We start from the raw sequence: 18,214 nt of genomic DNA, 5'->3' as shown, positions 1-18,214 counted from the left end.
CAATGACTTCCTGTTATTATAGTTTTCCTGATATTTAACAATATCATAATTTTAGATTAATATGTTTGTCTATGGTGATTTGATATTTTTGGTATCATACTTGATATTCAGATTGTGTGACATATATTATGAAACACCATGTACCTATGGGACAAGTGGAATTTCTCTTTATATTTGTTTTATACTGCTGTATACTTTACCATGAAAAAAGGAGTATTTTCTAGATTTAACAATTTTTAATAAGGTAACTGCAATACTTTTACACCTGTTGGGATTTAAAAACATATTAAAAAAAAAATTCACCATAAAAGGTCAAACTGACCTTTAAGTATGATGTGACACACCCTCCACCTAAGATGCATTAATTGACCGAGTTTGATGATTCTAGGACTAATATTTTCCAGTTCAGAGCTGGACAGGATTTCGCCGTATTTGGTCACATATTTATTAAAGGTCACAGCAACCTACCTTTTATGTGCAACACACCTTATACCCAAGATGTTACAGTATCAGCTGACAAAATTTGATTACTGGTATTCTAGATCTCATAGTATTTAAGTTATGGGACAGACATGAAAAAGCTAACAGACTGACAGCATTCGGGCATGATTGCCATACCATAGTAAGTCCCATCTTAAGATGGGCATATAATTACAATTACATCTTTAAAAACAAAATACCTTATATAACGAACAATGCAAAAAGATAATGAAGAAGATCAGGGGCAGATAATGATTTCAGTCAGGGGGTAGGGTGGGGATAAATATCTGCCTTTAGCCTCAGTGGGTCCAGCTCTTGCAGCCTCCAGAAGTCCAACTGTTCCTTAAAAAGTTTTTAATTGCAAAATTTAGCATAGTAGAGCAGTATTTTTGGTACACACAAGTGTGAATTAGGGCTGTTGGTATTTAAGCAATGACTTGATAAGTGTTTACTTACAAATAGAACGTGGTTTCCTTTGGATGTTACAAAAATGGTTATACAGACGGTGATTGATTAAAGATAAACAGAAACTAATAGAAGGAGAATGTTCTGAAATACTGATTCATGCATGACTGAGGTGTTTTGGAAGGATAAGGTTTCCTACCCCTGGGGGATCATTAAGAATTTGATTTTAAAGGTCTGTGGTACCTAGACCTAAACCATTAAATCTTTTCTCGTGCCTTTCTTAGTACACAGTATTATTTTTGGAGGACATTCGTTCTCAAACCCAGTTTTATTCACTAGTGGAAGTGATATTAGAAAAGACTGCTTCAATTTATCTTGAATGGTAGTGTGCATTCCTAGATGCATCTTCCAGCGGTTTTTGAGAAGATTTGTTAAGAAATCTACTTTTTTCTTTTCTTTATTATCTCCCCTGACAAGATGATTTGAACCACTTGTATTTCCTTCAACTTTGAATACTTTGTGGCAAGTTTCATACAATTTATGTAGTCCAAAGTCAAAAATGTGAACAGAAGGACAGACAGACATATGGACAGACATTAGGTGTTCAGTAAAGCCTGCTTGAACCTTTGGTCCAGTTGAGCTAGATATGAGTTAACACTGATGCCAAATTGTTGAAGGATAATACAAAGGCAACATAAAAATGAGGCTCAGTCATAGCTAAGTAATCTGACAGATGGATAAAGATTTTAATTTTACAGATTCCGAGATGGATGAAGGAGGTATCAATGAGAGAAAAAAACCTCTCCAAATAACATATAATTCTTAATAATTTTAACATGGAAATGCAGATGCATTTTTATGCTACGTAGTTTTACTTGCATATTACATGTGGCAATTAAGTATTTCAGATGGAATTCATATTTGTGAATGCAACACATGCAAAAGAAAATTTTTTTAGTACCTGTAGAAACAATACCTACCCGCTCTTCAAGTGAGCTAACAAACTACCTTCCCCTTCATGACCGAAGAAAAAGTCCAAGTACAACAATGGCTTTTTCCTGCATACAAGAAAAAATATCATATACATTTGTAGTTGTTGTTTGCAAGGTATAATTTTTAACACACATGCAAGTTATGCTGTGTTTATGATAAAATTACAAAACAGGTTGCTGAATAACTATTTCTTACTTGTACTGTGACAGCATTGGAAAATATGACCAGATAATTTCCAGTATGTGTTTGTCCTTAACAGGATCAACTGAAACATGATTTAAATAAAACTATACAGATACGCATAGGATGAAATATGAAGACAACAGAACTCCTGAAAACATTAGATGTGGGATCTTGTGCCATGGAGCAGTAAGCATTCCCCTGTCAAATGTTCACACCGCTTGTTAACTCCTTGTCATGATCAGGTAAACAGAAAAATCTGTAGACAATTTGGTATGACAATGATGACAGGCTAACAATTTGTATGAGAAATGTCAGTCAACATTCAACCTAACCAAAGATTGTAATTGTAAACAAGGTTATTGTATCAACCACAGCATTTGCAAAATGTTAACTTTAAATAAGGTAGCTGATACCTTTGTATCATCAACTTATTTGTTAGAAGCCTGTCTCATTTCTAAATTGCTCCCATGTCGAGCATGCTTTTGGATTTTAAATCTACACGTAAAGATGCAACTGATAATGGTACAATCTACATAAAGAAGGAAAATTAATGAAATAAAAGTTGAAGGCAACAAGTGTATCATAAAGTCTTATTGTTAATGTGCCATCAATATATCTTTCTAGTAATACATCCAAATATGAAACAGATGTGTCAGATTTTGTGGTGCCTTTTATTTTAAGTTCAGTGGGATACATAGAATCAATGTATGAATGAAAGTGAATATTGTTTTTTGATAAAAGCATAGTTGATATATCTGTATGTTGAATTGGAGGCCACAGCAAGGATTTAATACAACCAGTAAAAAAAAGTTAACATTTATAAAAAGTCAAGGAAAACTTTAAATTATCAAAGTTTAATATTGCAATATTCTATGTATGAATTACAAAATTAGCTGACTTCTGGAGGAATTTTTTTAATCACCAAATTTCATTAAAAGACTACATTAAAAAGTAAAACTACTTACTGTAATATAGTTTTCTAAATTTTTCCATTTCAAATGGGTTCTGAAATTTCAAGAAAAATATCTAAATTTGCATTCTATCTGCTTCTTTAATAGAAATAAGTACTTAATTAATCATAAGTAGTGGGGAAAAATTGGAAACTTACAAACAAATTAAAACAAAGAAAACAATTTACATCAAAATAGACAAATAACTTTAACACCATTTCATCACATTTGCAAAATTTTCACTTCAATACCTTAATCAGCAAGTTTGGGATGCTTAATGTTGTAATCGATACAGAGAACATTAACTTCGCAAGCCCTTGTCTATGGATATTAAGGAAATCAAGGGCATAATTTCACAGGTAAATTAATTACTGCTACACAAATGCATAGGCTTCCTGATATTACATTTTATAAAAATGTAAATTGTGTTTCTAAAGGAAATTTGTACAAAGCCTACCTGAAGGTAATCAAATGCCTCTCTTGGTTGTTTGCTTAAAGAAAAATCAAATGATTATAAAACTTGGATAAAATTCAAGCATTAAGACCTGTTTAGTTTTAGATCTATATTATAGCAAACACTGACCATAATTAATGTCTCTCCCGAAAGATTATTTTAAAAGCATCTTAAGTGTTTGAACTTACTGTCTTAAAAAGAAAACAAAATAGCAAAACAAATCGAAACAATCAAAAATCTGAAATGATGACCAAAAATTTATCACCCCAAATCATAACCCCCCCCCCCCCCCCCAATTAAAAAAAATGAGCAAATTCAGATATTGTGGTCTCCCACTTTCAATTTCTTAGTGGGTGGAATGCAAGTAATTATCGCAAATTGTTACCATCTTGTCCATATGTCCTGTCCATCATACTAAAGAAATTAAATTTTTGAATTAAATAAAGTTACAGTGAAGATTAAAGTTTCTTTAAACCGCAAAAAACGTCATGACGTCAAATATCATAATGCAATCAATGCACATGTGAAAAAAACAACAACATGAAATCCCTGTCTCTTCTGGAGCAAAAGTTCTGGCCAAAGTTAAAATTTTTGATAAATAGGTCAAACTTCTAGGTCAAGGTAATGAAGTCAAAAATGATAATTCTTTCTGAAAAGTGTTTTCACAAGAATGAACATGAAAAATATGAAAGCCATATCTTCTCTCATTCATACGTTATCACCAATGTTAAAAATTTTGAGAAGAACTAAAGGTTAACTTAAAAGTTAAGATCACAAGGTCAAAAACCAAAGCACATTTGGAAAGGTCTTGTCACAGGCAATGCACATGTCAAATATAAATGCCTTATCTTCTCTCATTCAAAAGTTACCATCTATCCTAAAATTTTTAAAAAAGTAGGTTAAACTTCCAGGTCAAAGTCATGGGATCGATCAAAATTCAAATATATTTGAAAAGTTCTTCTCAAAGGTAATGCATCTGTCAAATATGAATGTCCTATCTTTTCTCATTCAAAAGTTATCATCAATGTTGAAATGTTTTAAAAGAAAGTCAAAATTCAAGGTCAAGGTCAAACACTCAACAATCATATTTTATTTGGAAATTTAAGGACTTATCACAGGTAATGTACATGTGAAATATCAAAGACCTAACTTTTGTAATATTAGAGTTATGATCAAAATTAGTGTTTTTGTGACAGACTTACAGACAAATAAGATTAAATGTACCCTCGCTTTAGCAAAAGCGGGGGACAACAAACAAAACAAAATCAACAGACATAAGACATTGTGAAGAATGTTTTTTTTTATTTGAGATAACATATATGTAAATTCAATTCAAAACTACTTCTGCAGAAATCTTTTGTACTTCAAAAACAAATTCAGTTTAACATAATACTGTCAACCCTGCATCCATGGCCGATACTCAAATTTCACATTTAAGGTACACTATACATGTATTTTCATGATGGATCAACAGAAATAGAATTACTGTAATGAAAGGAAAGTTCTGCCAAAACAATAACTTTTTCATTTAAGAACTAAAAGCATGCTAAGGTATTCACAAAAGATTGTCAACACATGTGGGTCTTTTCTTTAATAATATTCTCAACGTCCTTCAAAGACTGCTTGATATTTGTAAAGACTTTGACAAGTAACTGTGAACCTTAACTAAATTATTTTGACATATCTTTTTCATTTACCAATCTTCATTTCATACCAATCATGGTATTACATGCATTCCAGAATACTGATTTTTGTCCCTTTTTATTAAAAAAACTGTATAAAATCTTTAATGTACTCTTACTTGTTTGGAACTTCAGAAAAAATCTCTTTGACCCATTACCTCAAAATGATATGAGGTTTATATTACTGTAAACCAAATGTTTTCATGCAAAGTACTTTCCTAAGTTTGAACACAACCAGGGAATCATGAAATTTTGACCTTTTAATTGAGTACAATATTTTTTCTAATTATCAAAAGTAAAGGCAGCTTAGAACATAGTAGTCAAGAAGAAAACATCTTAGCATCTGAGCTCAAAATGAAAGAGAAATGATTTACAATATATTGTATCATGTTACATGTATATGTGTGTTTCCTATGACAGACTGGAGACAATAATAATTTTAGTTGGGGAAGGAGTTTAAAACCTTAGCCAATATATAGATAGATTGATTCACAATTTTCTAAGTATAGAAAATAATGCATGTGCTGGTTGTTATTATAAGAGTATACTTGCTTTTCAATTGAACTGGCTAGTCAGTTCTATTGCATACTTGTGTGCTGGTAGTTTATCTGAAATAACAAAATTACACACTAAAAAAGATGTGTTTGTGAAACACTGATGCCCCAGTATGGCAACTCATAACAAAGGTTAAACTTTCTCAAATGCAAATCAAATCAAATATGTTGGTACCAAAATTAAGGTCTTGTCTCGAGGAATAAACCTGTGAAATATGAAAGTCTTAGTAGCAATCATTGAATAGATATGGAAAAGGTTAAAGTTTTTTCAAAAGTATGTCAAACATCAAGTTCAAGGTCAAATGGTCAAAATTAATGGTGCCTAGGGAAAGGCCTTCTCCCAAGAAATACACAGGTGAAGTATGAAAGCCCTAGCACTAACCGTTCAAAGGTTATGGCCAAGGTTAAAGTTTTCCAAAAGTAGGTCAACTCCAATGTCAAGGTCAAAGGGTCAAAGTTGTTGGTATCCAAAGGAAGGTCTTGCCAAATAATTACATATTTGAAGTATGAAAGCCCTAGCAGCAATTGTTTAAAAGTTATGGCCAAGAATGAAGTTTTCTAAAAGTAGGTCAAACTCCAAGTCAAGGTCAAAAGGTCAAAGTTGTTGGCATCCAAACAAATGTCTTGTCACAAGAATTACACATGTGAAGTATGAAAACCGTAGCACCAATTGTTCAAAAGTTATGGCCAAGATTAAAGTTTTGTAATATTTTGCAAAACTGGGTCAAACTCCAAGGTCGAGGTCAAAAGGTCAAATACAGTTGTACGTTAAGAAAGGTCTTGTCACAAGGAATACACATGTGAAATATGAAAGCCATAGCTTCAACGAATCAAAAGTTATGGGCAAGGTTAATGTTTTTGCGGAGAAAGAGACAGACAGACGGAAAGGCAAAACTATACACCTCCTAATCTTCGATACGGGGGCATGAAAAGTGTTTCTAATTACTCAAACCAAGAGAGTGCAATCCATAAATTAGTATTTGAAAATATTTGCTTGTTATCTTGAGCATGTACCATAAATTTTTCTTTCAGCAATCTTGATATTGTGGAGGATCCCTCCCCTTCACCTCCAGTACCTACTGACATTCCCGAGGATGCCATCAATGCTAGAGTACCACTGGATGCTCTCTATCAAGTGTTGCACCATGGAGAGATTGCTAGTGGTGACAGCCACCGCTGTAGTGTATCAGCTGATCCAGAGGATGCCACATCTAAGGTCAATAACTGAACTAATAAGAGAGTTCTGTTCAGTCCAACATTTACTTGTAGATCCAGTACAAGTATTTCGTATGAACTATTCAGAATTCAGAATTGTTATCAACATTTATCAGAAATATCTGAATTTGCATGCATGAATGCATTTAATAATCTTGTTCGTTTTTTTGTTTGTGTACTTTAAGGATACACATATAGTAATTCCTTTAAGTTTTAATTTTGATTTGGAGTATGTTGATTATTTAAAGGAGAAGCTGTCAAGTGTGTACCAGGAGTTGGGCAGTGATAATTTAGAACCTCTTCCCTACAAAGTCCTTGTGGAACATCCCCTCATAAAGATGTAATGGCTGCCTGTTAAACATTTAAATCTCTGGAGCACTCAATAGCTAAAAAATTCTATAAATGTATAACTACATTCTTGCCAAACTTTCAAACATACCCGAAAAATGGAAATGAATTTTGTGCAATCTGGACTATACACTTTTGAAATGACGTATATATTTAACCTAGCTCCTCTACAGAAATATGCGCGTACAATTATGACCTAATTGAAGACTTATTATTATGAATCCCGAGTACTGGCAAGTAGCATGTATATAAAAAAAGTGCTATGGTTTTAATTATTATTTTGCAAGATATTCATGGAATTCTTAATAATCCAACCTAAGATATGGATATCCACAGCACAAAAAACAATGGAATAGAAGAAAACAAATGCTTGAAGAAATGATAATTCAGAAGATTCACCTTTTTTGCATATACTTGGACAGAAGAAAAGTAGACTACATGTCCCTAGCCTATTTAGATAGCATGATTTTTAAAATGTACAGATGTAAATGATTTATTTCTATTAAAGTATTTAATAATAGCATAATTTTGGTGTGAACTGATTATACCCTTTGCAATCTGTGATGGAAGTCACATGACCCGTGACGCCCTCACATACCAGAGGCACTGCATTTATCTGTGATTAGCACCTGGTGATGGGATTTGAAGTGATGGGAGGGGCAAATTCAATACCAGCACAAACTGCCAAGGCACATATATTTTTTACTGCATTTCGTTTTGGATTTGTCCCTGGCATTGTGGACTTCCTGTTATCTGCTGTCAACAGTAACTTAGTCCTAGAAGGCTGTTTATTAATGATATATCAATGTTAAATGTGTATTTATTTAATTTGTTTTAATATTTTACAAGATTGAGAGCATTTATTATTCATGATTGATAACATGTAATCTGTGATAAAAATCTGAAGAATGTAATTCTGGTTGTTTAATAAACTGATGATAACTGATACAGGTATTATTATTTTGTCTGTTTATAGGCAATGCATATGCATATATTACTAGAGGTACATGAGCCACAACAGTTACCTTGGTCCAAGGATAACTATTTTAATTATTATTGTACATTTATATTTAAGATGACCTTGACCGCACCTTTCCAAAATTGCATTTATATCAGTTGGAAAGTTTCAAACAAAATTGACAAAACTTCAAATGCAGATTCAGATTGATAAAAGCAATTTATCTGTCATAATTTTGTGATCCATGTTCCCTTCGACTTCGACCTTGATATATTTTTTCTTTATTTTCCTCCTAGTTCGTATTACATTGTATTGAATTCAGAAAAGGATCACTTCATATTCTATACACAGATAAATCTCAGTGAGACCAAATCATTTGAGAATTTTGACTTGAGAAACATGGGACATTTCCTTTCATATTGCATGTTCTTAATGCCTAAGGAACCATCCTATGTTAGTAATTTGCTATATGAACATTCATCATACCTTGATTATTAATATATATACAGTTCTCCTTTTCATGGGCATAAAAATAAAAACCAAAGTCGCTGTCTTACCCATCACTCACGAACAATAAATGTATAAAAGACATTCTGAAACCAAACCTTGCTGATCTATATGGCATTTTCCGTCTCCCCATTGATTTCTATCATTCTGTGATCCAATAAAATAATGAATAAGAAAAAAGAAATCATTCAAAAATTTATTAGATTTCCCAATGTCAATACAAAGAATGATTATATAGCTACATATACTGTATAGAGGCTCCACCTTTCCACATGCGTTGTCATCCATGAATAATCTTTATCAGTGATATGATGCCCTCACCATATTCCAGTCTCCTTTATGTAAAGTTTTGGTATATTATAAAGATTTAATACAGTCAAACCTAGTTATCTCAAACTCAATAGGACCAAGAAAAAACTTCGAGATATCCGAGTATTCGAAATATCAAGGGTTAAATACTTAAAGAATAAGTGGTTGGGACTTCCAATTCACTTCGACATATACATGGTATTCGAGATATCAGTGTTTGCGATACCGAAGTTCAACTGTATTCACTTTTTGAAAGCTTTTTATTTCTTTGTGGTACATGTAAATCTTTCACCATGTTTCATTCCCTTATAAAATAATCTCATGCTTAATTACCACAATGACTGAATGTCCCTCTTCCTGAATGATAGTTTCTTTTCTTTAAAAGATCAAAATATTGAAACAATTAAAACAGAACTAAACCCCCATCCCTCCCTTTCTTCTATATTGATCATTGTGCCTATCTTCAACCTTCATCATTTTGTGATACAGTGGTAGTCAAACATTGTGAGTTTAGATCTGAGGTGCTGTATGTCACTGATACATTGATGATCTGGGTAGTTACAGTCTTTGACAGGTCTTACAACATAGCCCTGTTCTCTATTACATTTGTCTGTGTTAGCTTTCTTCTGGGGAGGTTCCACTTTATCACTCTTCCCATCTACTTGCTCCACTTCTGGGTTTCCAAGAACCTGAACACCAATAATAGATTAAAATCAAAGTTAATGATTTTTTTTTCAACTTTGAAAGTTCATTTTGTTTTATATATAAATTCACAGCAAGCAAGTAGACTCTAATAAAGACACCAATAAGCTTTACAAAGATAAATATCTAACATGTTTTTGCATGTATCTTAAATTCATGTTCAAAACAAGTTTTCTAGAATTTTGCAGTAAATACTGATGTGAGTTTTTATACCTGAAAAATAAACTTATCCGTTTCTGGTTTTCTCCCAGATACTGTTTGTACCAGTTCCGCGGGTCTTCTGTTAATATCCTCAGTACAGCTACCTACAGTATTAAGAAGTTGATCACTCCAAGGTATGAACATTCATACAGATTAGAATATCTATCTACAATAAATGTTATAATAGCACTCCAGACTTCAAATACGTGTAAAATTGCATCAGAAAACATATACATGCACTTAATTCACTAGCTGTCCTTTAGATCATTATAACTAATACAGTGTGTAATAAAGACCTCTTTCTCTAGTCGGTCAAACACGTAGTTTTGTTCCTTGCACTCCCCCCAGTATCTGTTGACTTCCTCCTCTAACTGTGTGTCCTCTGTAAGCTTGGCTGCTATCAGAGACTCCACCTTAAATATACCACAATGACGTAAGATACACCACAGGGACTTCAGACTGGACTGTTACAGCGAGTCCCATGATGCCATTGGTCACCAGATTCTGACAGTATACAGTGTATCCCAGCTGTAATTGTGTCCTCAACACATCAAAACAGGGTTCCTGCATTCTTAACTATGCAAAAAGAAGTTTACATGTGGAGTGCCATACATATATGTGAGGAATGTAGCTCGCTTATACATCAATAACAGAAAACACGGCAAAAGATGTATAAATAATAAATGAAAATAAAAAAAATGAAAATCAGACTTCATGGAGTACTCTGACTAAATCTTTAGAGAAGCTTATGACAGTTACATCTAAGAGTTCGTTAATGACAGTTGACCTGATATCCCCGGGGTCAGACTGGAGGTACACAGTGATGCTAGAGTTGGCATCCTCCATGTTAAAGCTGTTTGTCTGGCAGTAACTCCACTGTTTAGGAAGCTGGTACAATATTCTCTACAAAAAACATGAAAAAAATGAAACTTTCTAGGTATCTAGTTGAATAAAGATTCAATACATTAAATGTAAATTTTAAATCAATCTTATAGTGCATACTATATTCATATTGTTGAGCACATAAGAACTTTCACGTTTCAGCTATTACAGGAATAAAAGAAAATTAGCCCATCAAATGCACTAAACACTTTAGATATTTTAGACATAAAATGGACCCCCCTCTCTTTCGTCCTGTTAATTGTTTAAAATATACAAATTTATTTTTTTCCTACCATATATCTATTTTACCTGGTACATTTTAGAAGGTTCCACTTTTCCACATAATTTTGATTCCACTCTCTTTATACCAAGTTGCCACCTGCGAAATAGGAAATTCATAAGTAAATTACAAATCTGTTGCAGTTGATTTAAAGATTTAAAATGACATTACAAAATGAAGAAACAAAAAATAAAAGTTTGGGCACACCCCAGAAGCCAGCCAGTGACAGACAGGGTTGGAGAGAGCTCACCATTGCCCTATACTCCAAAGGTGCCAGGGCCAGCAAGTATGAAGTACTAGTCATATTTCATAAACTTGCTCTGTTTAACTGGACAAAGCTAAAGTTCTTTGTAACCATTTGTCATTAGCCTCATCTTCCTCAGATTTACCTTGGGTGTAACATTGCCAACCACTAAGATGTCTGCTTTTATACTCTGTCTGAACTCTGTTAGGAAGTGTCGAAGATCCTCATTGGTCAAACTATCAATTATACTGTATATTTCAGGTGCGGGCCTGTAGTGGCCATGGGGATCTATCACAGAAAATCGTAGGATTCTGTAGGGAAAATCAACAAAGAAGAATGAATATAACAGACAACGACAATTTTATCTGTCCATTCATTGTGAAAATGTAAATATGTGTAGTGTGGAAAAGGGAGGGGAAAATCTGTAGTATGATGGTAAATAAAAAATACATTATCAACTGAATAAAATAAGTTTTTATCATCATCCAACCACTTTTCCTTCATTAAGGGTTGTTAGAAACTAAAATTCAAGTATTCAATTGGCAATTCAAGTATAAAATTAAGTAGCTTTTCAGTTTGGTTTGTTAGTAGGTTAGATCTAAAGTCATCATAATTCGTGATACTTTGTATTTCTTATTTATGTATAGAAATGGATGGACTGTCACGATATTTCATGGAGCAAAAAATGACTTCTAATCAACACAGACATTCTTGCCTGACAAGTTCAAATGGTCTGATGATGGCATTAAAAATCTCCCTCTTCACTTTATGTCTCATGATGGGAAACAACTCATCATTGCAGGCATAGTCAAAAACAGCTGTCAGAAGTAGATCAAACAGCTCCTACAACAGACCATTAACAAACCAATGCAGGCTTATCAGATTAAGCAGTATCATACACATATTTTGGAACATATTTTGCATTAAGATGTACATATAATTAAATGTATGTTCTTATACGGGCCTCCATTAAACAATAGGATGATTATAAAAGAAAAAAGAATTTGTTTGTACAATTTGATAAGAATTCCTACAGGCAATTTCTGGTTAAATCCATTCACTTTGAATTTAAGTCCTGTATCATCCACATTGATTGAGTAGCTGAAATTTAAATCATTTTAATCAAGAATAAAAAGTCTATCATGATAACCAAATACAGTTGAACTTCAGTATCTCAAACACTGATATCTCGAATGCCAGGGATACGTCAAAGTGATTTGGAAGTCCTAACCCCATATTCTTTAGGTATTTTACTCTGAATATCTCTAATTCTCGATTTTTTTTCTGGTTCCACTGAGTTTGAGATAACAAGGGTTGACTATAATATGAATTTATAGGACAAAACCTATAAATTAAGTACACCAGTACATAAAATTACTTTGCATTTTTTGCAGAATCAATCAATATCATTGAAGGTACCTGTAGTTCTACATTTATTTTAAGTAAATAATGAACATAAAAGAAAGATTAGTATAAAAATAAGATGGACTTTTTAACTAAATAAACTAGAAGACTTAGTACTGTGAGCACTGAGCTATCAAAATGATACCCCCATCTCCCATATGTTCATAATGGCAAGGTCCGAAATAAGTGTCTGATCAAAGAGTAAAATAGGAGGTGCACAATGGCAATATGTAATAAAGATTCTGTGAAAGTATATTTAAATTTCATTCAGTGGTATAGGAGAAATTGAGGATATGTGATGGTTAACTCTGAATATTATAGAAGGAATGGCAGTGTTCTATGTTTAGACCGTGAGCGCATGTTTGTCTATTAATCTCCGTTTGACACAGCATTAGTAATGTAAATATACAGCTACTGTTAAAAGGAGAACAACAGACAAACATGTGCTAACCACGTAAAAAGTAAGTAAAAAAGTGGGCGTCCTCATTATCGTATAGAGATTCAAAAAATTGTGATGATCCCCGCCTTTGAAAACAGATTCGTACTTCATACATACTTTTATTTTATGTAATTATGTCCGCCTTTGAAAACAGATTCGTACTTCATACATACTTTAATTTTATGTAATTATGTGAAGTTGTAGATTAGATGATGACCATTTCTGCATTTAAAAGAAAAATGCTTGTTTTGAAAGTTTGTTTTGTCGTAAATTTCGCATGTCCTTAAGTGCAATCATCTTTTCATTCAGTGGTATAAAGGGAGTTGTGGATGAGAGGTGTGAACCCCAAAGCGTAACAAACGGACAGACAGATAGATGGAGGGACACCCCCATCACTATACATGCCCTGCTTTTCAAGCAGGGGTGTAAAAATCTGATCACTTGATAGTCATTACCAGAAATATATTAATGGATGCAGTACGCACCAACATCCCCCCAAAAATAATAGCTTTTAAGCAGAGCTGACAAATTTCTTTATTGTCTATAAATTGTAGGAAATATTTTGTTATTTCTATTATATCTAAAAAATATGGACTGGCAAGTTGCTTCTTTAACAATTGTAGTCAATACAGTAAAACTTGTCTAATCCAGTTGTTGTCTATTCCAAAACCTTGCCTATTATGATGTAAACTTTAAGTTCCTCCTAGTTAATTCAAGTGATTGCAGATTAAAATGTAGTCTAATCTGGAATGTTGTCTTGTCCAGTTTGTTATCTAATCTGACCAATTTCTATTGAAACAGTCCTGGTAAGACAGGTTTCACTGTAGAATGCATAAATCAATGACCAAAACCTATACCATACTTTCTATTAACGGGTGTAGTATTGGAACACATTCTCAAGCTCAAAATCAACTTACTCAAAGCCAGCCATGATAGCAGGATATGTGGGGGCATCCAATTTATGGCTCATCACAGCCTCGAATATTTTCAGCAGGCCTTGGCTGCAAAAAACTATTAATTATTGTAGCTGTCGGTGTAGAGTGTTCAGCAAACACACAACTTTTATTTTTCCAATATCTAGTGAAAATTATAGAGAAAACGTTTGTTAACAAGAAACATTTAAAGCATTAAGTGTACAGGAATTATCTAATCTCATTTGATCATTACTTGAGTTCTGTTAATTGATCTGAATGAAAATACCAGCACTTTGTTATGAATTTGCACTTACTTTCTTAATTCTATTGCTGTATACACCATGTCCTCAATGAAATCTTACTTCTTCACTGATTGGCTGGCCATTGGTGACATCAACTGAACACACACATAAGCTACAAAAGAATTTTTTTCATTGTAAACCATGAAACTTTTAACTATCAGTAAAACTGCATGATCTCACAAATGTCTTTAAAAATGCAGGAATATCATCACCCATATACTCTTTACATAGGGATAACTTTGTAAATGATATAAAGATACAATACATCAATTTTTGATGAGGAAAATGTTGCTAACACGGTACAATGTTTTGAAAATGTACATTTCTCTTTAAATGACAGTTTTAGAAGAATAGAAAATTGCAAGACAAACTAATTTCCCCATACACAAGATGTTTTTCACCTGAATAACGCATTTTTTGTTTGATGTATTTTTTTAGTACAGGACAGTTTTTCATGTGAGATCAAGCTCCATATATGGTACATTGACCTATAAATGTGGTTCACTTTATGAATTATCTCTTTTTTTAAGTGGAGAAACACTAACCTTTTGGAACTTTGAATTTCATATCTTTCTTGTAGTACAATGTACACAACTCATTTTCTGACAGAGTTATAGGATGCTGAAAGAGAAAAACTTCCAATTATATACATGTACATTCTAAAAGAATAACTTCATGAATTAACTTTGCTACAAGTACTAGCTGTACATGAATCAGTTTATTTCAAAATCTAGAACAAAGGGGGAAAAAGCTAAAGGAGACAAGCCCCTGTGACCTTTGTACAATACTTTGCTTCCACCTCTGCTATTGTAAAATCTGTAGCTGTGAAACAGAATGAACATATTAACATACACTGGAACATAGATACTAATTGTATTTTCTATAGTATGCTAATATTCATGTGTAGTGTACAATGTGAATTTTAATTCTGAATGCTGAGAATAACATAATTTACAGTATAATAAGAATACAACATACATACCTTTTGATTTGTTTGGTTGTGATAAGCAAAGGTCAGGATTTTTAGGTGGAGCTGAAAGATAATACATACAACCAATCTATTATCTAGGTTGGTTTGAGCCTAGCTGCTTGGCTTAGGTGAACTAAAATTTAAAGTTTATGGCTACAAACTATAAACTGAATAGGATGAGGTAATGGTCCATAAATATACATATAAAGAAAATTATTTCTTTTGCCAAAAACATGAAAGAACAAGGTATGGTTTCAATTATACAAAATTTGCCCTGTATCTTTCTTAAATATGAAAGAGATGTAAGAAAATGAAACTCATGCTTTCTGAATTAATGAAATTCCATGAAGTAGGAAGATGCATATCGTTTTTCTCATATGACCTCATAAATGCTAATTGTGACGTCATGAACTTGTGCATTTTCCCGTATTTTCTTAAAAAGTAACAGAAGACATCAATTTTCAGTAGAATTTTCTACAAAATAATATAGAGCACATGCATCGCCCACAAAGATATTAATATATCTGATTTTTAAAACGATTTTACACAACATATCTAAAAATGGCAGTGGGCGATGGCTATGGACACTATTTTCTGAAGGAAAATAATCCCAGAAATGAGTCATTTTGAGGCTTTTTCTGTTTAAAATGTAGAAATGTAACACATTTATGACGTCATATTTCCACAATGGTCCTCCTTTATACCATATTCTTTCATGATTTATCACATTTCTCTACTCATCTTATATTTTAGCTCAATTGCATAACATTTTAAGAACATTAAATTTTTAGGGCACAATTAAGCCCAAACCGTACCTTCTTCTTTGATCCTCATGGAAATTAATGAAACTTTGGTTATAAATCATTGCCTTATGTCGTCTAGTGATTTGTATATTATTAGTATATAGTGCATTGTTGAGTTTATACTTTGCCATTTTTGAATCCATTCAGGTTTGATTTCTGCCACTCCATACCTCACAGGACTCCATTTGATATCTTGTCTGTCACATTTATCTGACAGTTGTTTGGACGACAGAAAAATACAACAGTTGTCTCCCCTTAGATCTGCCAGACACTTAACAATCAGCTGAAGAAATAATAAGAAAAAAACTCAAAAACTCTGAATATTCAGTAAATTTCATTAAAATATTGCTTATATATTTACTAGACCTACCTCTGGGTCATATTCATACATTAAATCTCTGCCAGTTAAAACATCCTCTGGGGAAAATATCTGCATGTTTTCTGAGACTTTCTCCACATAATCCATTGCATCTCCCTAAACCATAAACAATGCTCTCATCCAACAAAATAAACTACATGTACAATTTTATCTCAACTTTCTTTCTTATGAAAAAGATGTACGATTTACTTCTCCACTAACATTATAAACAAATACAAATCATGATCATTAATTTTTCAAAGGATCCTTGTGCATCCTGTCCTAGCTGATACAGTAAGACATGCTTATAATGAAGTGCCAGGGATGGATGATTTTGCTTTGTACTAAACATAATTCATTATAACCATTGAGTTTACAACATATTTTAAAGCCACAGGGAATGAAGATCACTTTGCTGTAAGCATCAATTCATTATAAGTGTGTTCACTTTAAGCATGTTTTACTGCATTTTTTATCTTGAATTTTTAATTAAATACATGTAGATAGTAGATACTATTAAAATGACTGATTTTTAAGAACACTCATAGTCTAGTCAATTGACCAAGAATTCAAAACACATGCATCAATTTCAGATTTATTTTATCTTTGTGAAATAATGATCTAGTAAAATGCATCAAAAGAGTTAAATTGAACAAAATTACACTTTCATGAAAAAACAGGAATTCAGTTATTCCAGCAAAACATTGGATGAATTTACAGAGTTATGTCCGTTTTCTATTAGTAATTCCCATACAGCTAATTTAAATCATGTCAAAATTATTCTTTCCACTCATTAGATTTTTTTTTTTTAGATTTTTTTACTGCAAATATTTTGTACACGTTTAATATCATTTATGATAAAATAATTTCTGTTGCAATTAGTTTTAGTTGGGCCCATATTTTCGCTAAATTGACTGTACTTCTACCTTTTCTTTAAATCTAAATTTGGTTTCCTCCACTATCTTCATCTCATCAAAGTACTGCTTCAGTGGTCCTTTACTCTTAAGTAAGTATATGTACTGGAAAACTGCCAGCAGAACTTCCTCAAACTGTTCAAGTCCACTGTCAGTAAGGGTCAAGTTCACCACAAACTGGGTGGCAGTGGTGTTCAGTTCAAATCCATTATGTGGCCACTCTCCACTGCTGTGGCAAAATACCTACAAAATGTTTAAAAAATACTCAATCTTGAAGGGAAACAAATCATTAGAAAAATATATGTAGTACCATAAAACAAACTTCTCCGTTCCTCACAATGTAGAGGGTTATTTAATGTAGTGAAAATTTCACCTTTCTTTTACCTACTGGGAGATGTGAATTATTTTGTCAATTAGTTTGCAGAAAGGCGATGCTTATGGGCAACTTCCCTGAAATTTTTGGGGTAAATGTCACATTAAATAATGCCTCAAAAGACTAAATTTGCAATCAACATAAGTTTATACAATCATATAGGTAGATAAAATCAGATACTTTAAAAAAATCATAAGGTATTCCTAAATTATTAATTGAAAATAGCCTCATTTTTGTAATTATGAAGCAGTATGGTATCAGGTTTCTGTTCCTCTATAAATCTTATTGTCTGAGACCTCTTTCTTCAAACAAAATACTTTTTGTACACCACAGACATTTAAATCTATACTTATCAACAACCAGGAAGTAAATTTCCTTATCAACATAGCC

The 18,214-nt window shown here is 32.6% G+C and overlaps 1 protein-coding gene across 1 annotated transcript; it reads right to left on the bottom strand.

Moving 5' to 3' along the window:
* Positions 1 to 9,511: 9,511 nt before the first annotated feature.
* Positions 9,512 to 18,210, bottom strand: LOC133190996 (nardilysin-like). The gene is made up of 17 exons (XM_061326662.1): positions 18,142 to 18,210; positions 17,464 to 17,694; positions 16,550 to 16,654; positions 16,303 to 16,462; positions 15,389 to 15,439; positions 15,182 to 15,273; positions 14,952 to 15,027; positions 14,467 to 14,518; positions 14,108 to 14,191; positions 12,382 to 12,448; positions 12,063 to 12,190; positions 11,473 to 11,658; positions 11,133 to 11,202; positions 10,665 to 10,844; positions 10,222 to 10,354; positions 9,954 to 10,045; positions 9,512 to 9,727 (listed from the first exon to the last, which is right to left on the bottom strand). Exons 1-17 carry the CDS (start codon positions 18,208 to 18,210, stop codon positions 9,512 to 9,514), a joined length of 1,992 nt encoding a protein of 663 aa, XP_061182646.1.
* Between the last annotated feature and the right edge of the window lie 4 nt (positions 18,211 to 18,214).

This window comes from Saccostrea echinata, unplaced genomic scaffold (assembly GCF_033153115.1).
Source record: "Saccostrea echinata isolate AGI-Se365-2 ecotype Australia unplaced genomic scaffold, CSIRO_AGI_Sech_v1 ptg000022l, whole genome shotgun sequence".
NCBI lineage: Eukaryota > Metazoa > Mollusca > Bivalvia > Ostreida > Ostreidae > Saccostrea > Saccostrea echinata.
This window is presented reverse-complemented; position numbering and strand designations above follow the sequence as displayed.

What these genes read in the sequence shown, in the direction of transcription:
- LOC133190996 (XM_061326662.1), bottom strand. Translation starts at nt 18,210, where the DNA reads ATGTTGATAAGGAAATTTACTTCCTGGTTGTTGATAAGTATAGATTTA. An exon ending in GATTTAACCAGAAATTGCCT is followed by an intron (nt 12,191 to 12,381) that starts GTAGGAATTCTT and finishes GGTCTGTTGTAG; the next exon opens with GAGCTGTTTGATCTACTTCT. An exon ending in AGAGGTCTTTATTACACACT is followed by an intron (nt 10,046 to 10,221) that starts GTATTAGTTATA and finishes TTAATACTGTAG; the next exon opens with GTAGCTGTACTGAGGATATT.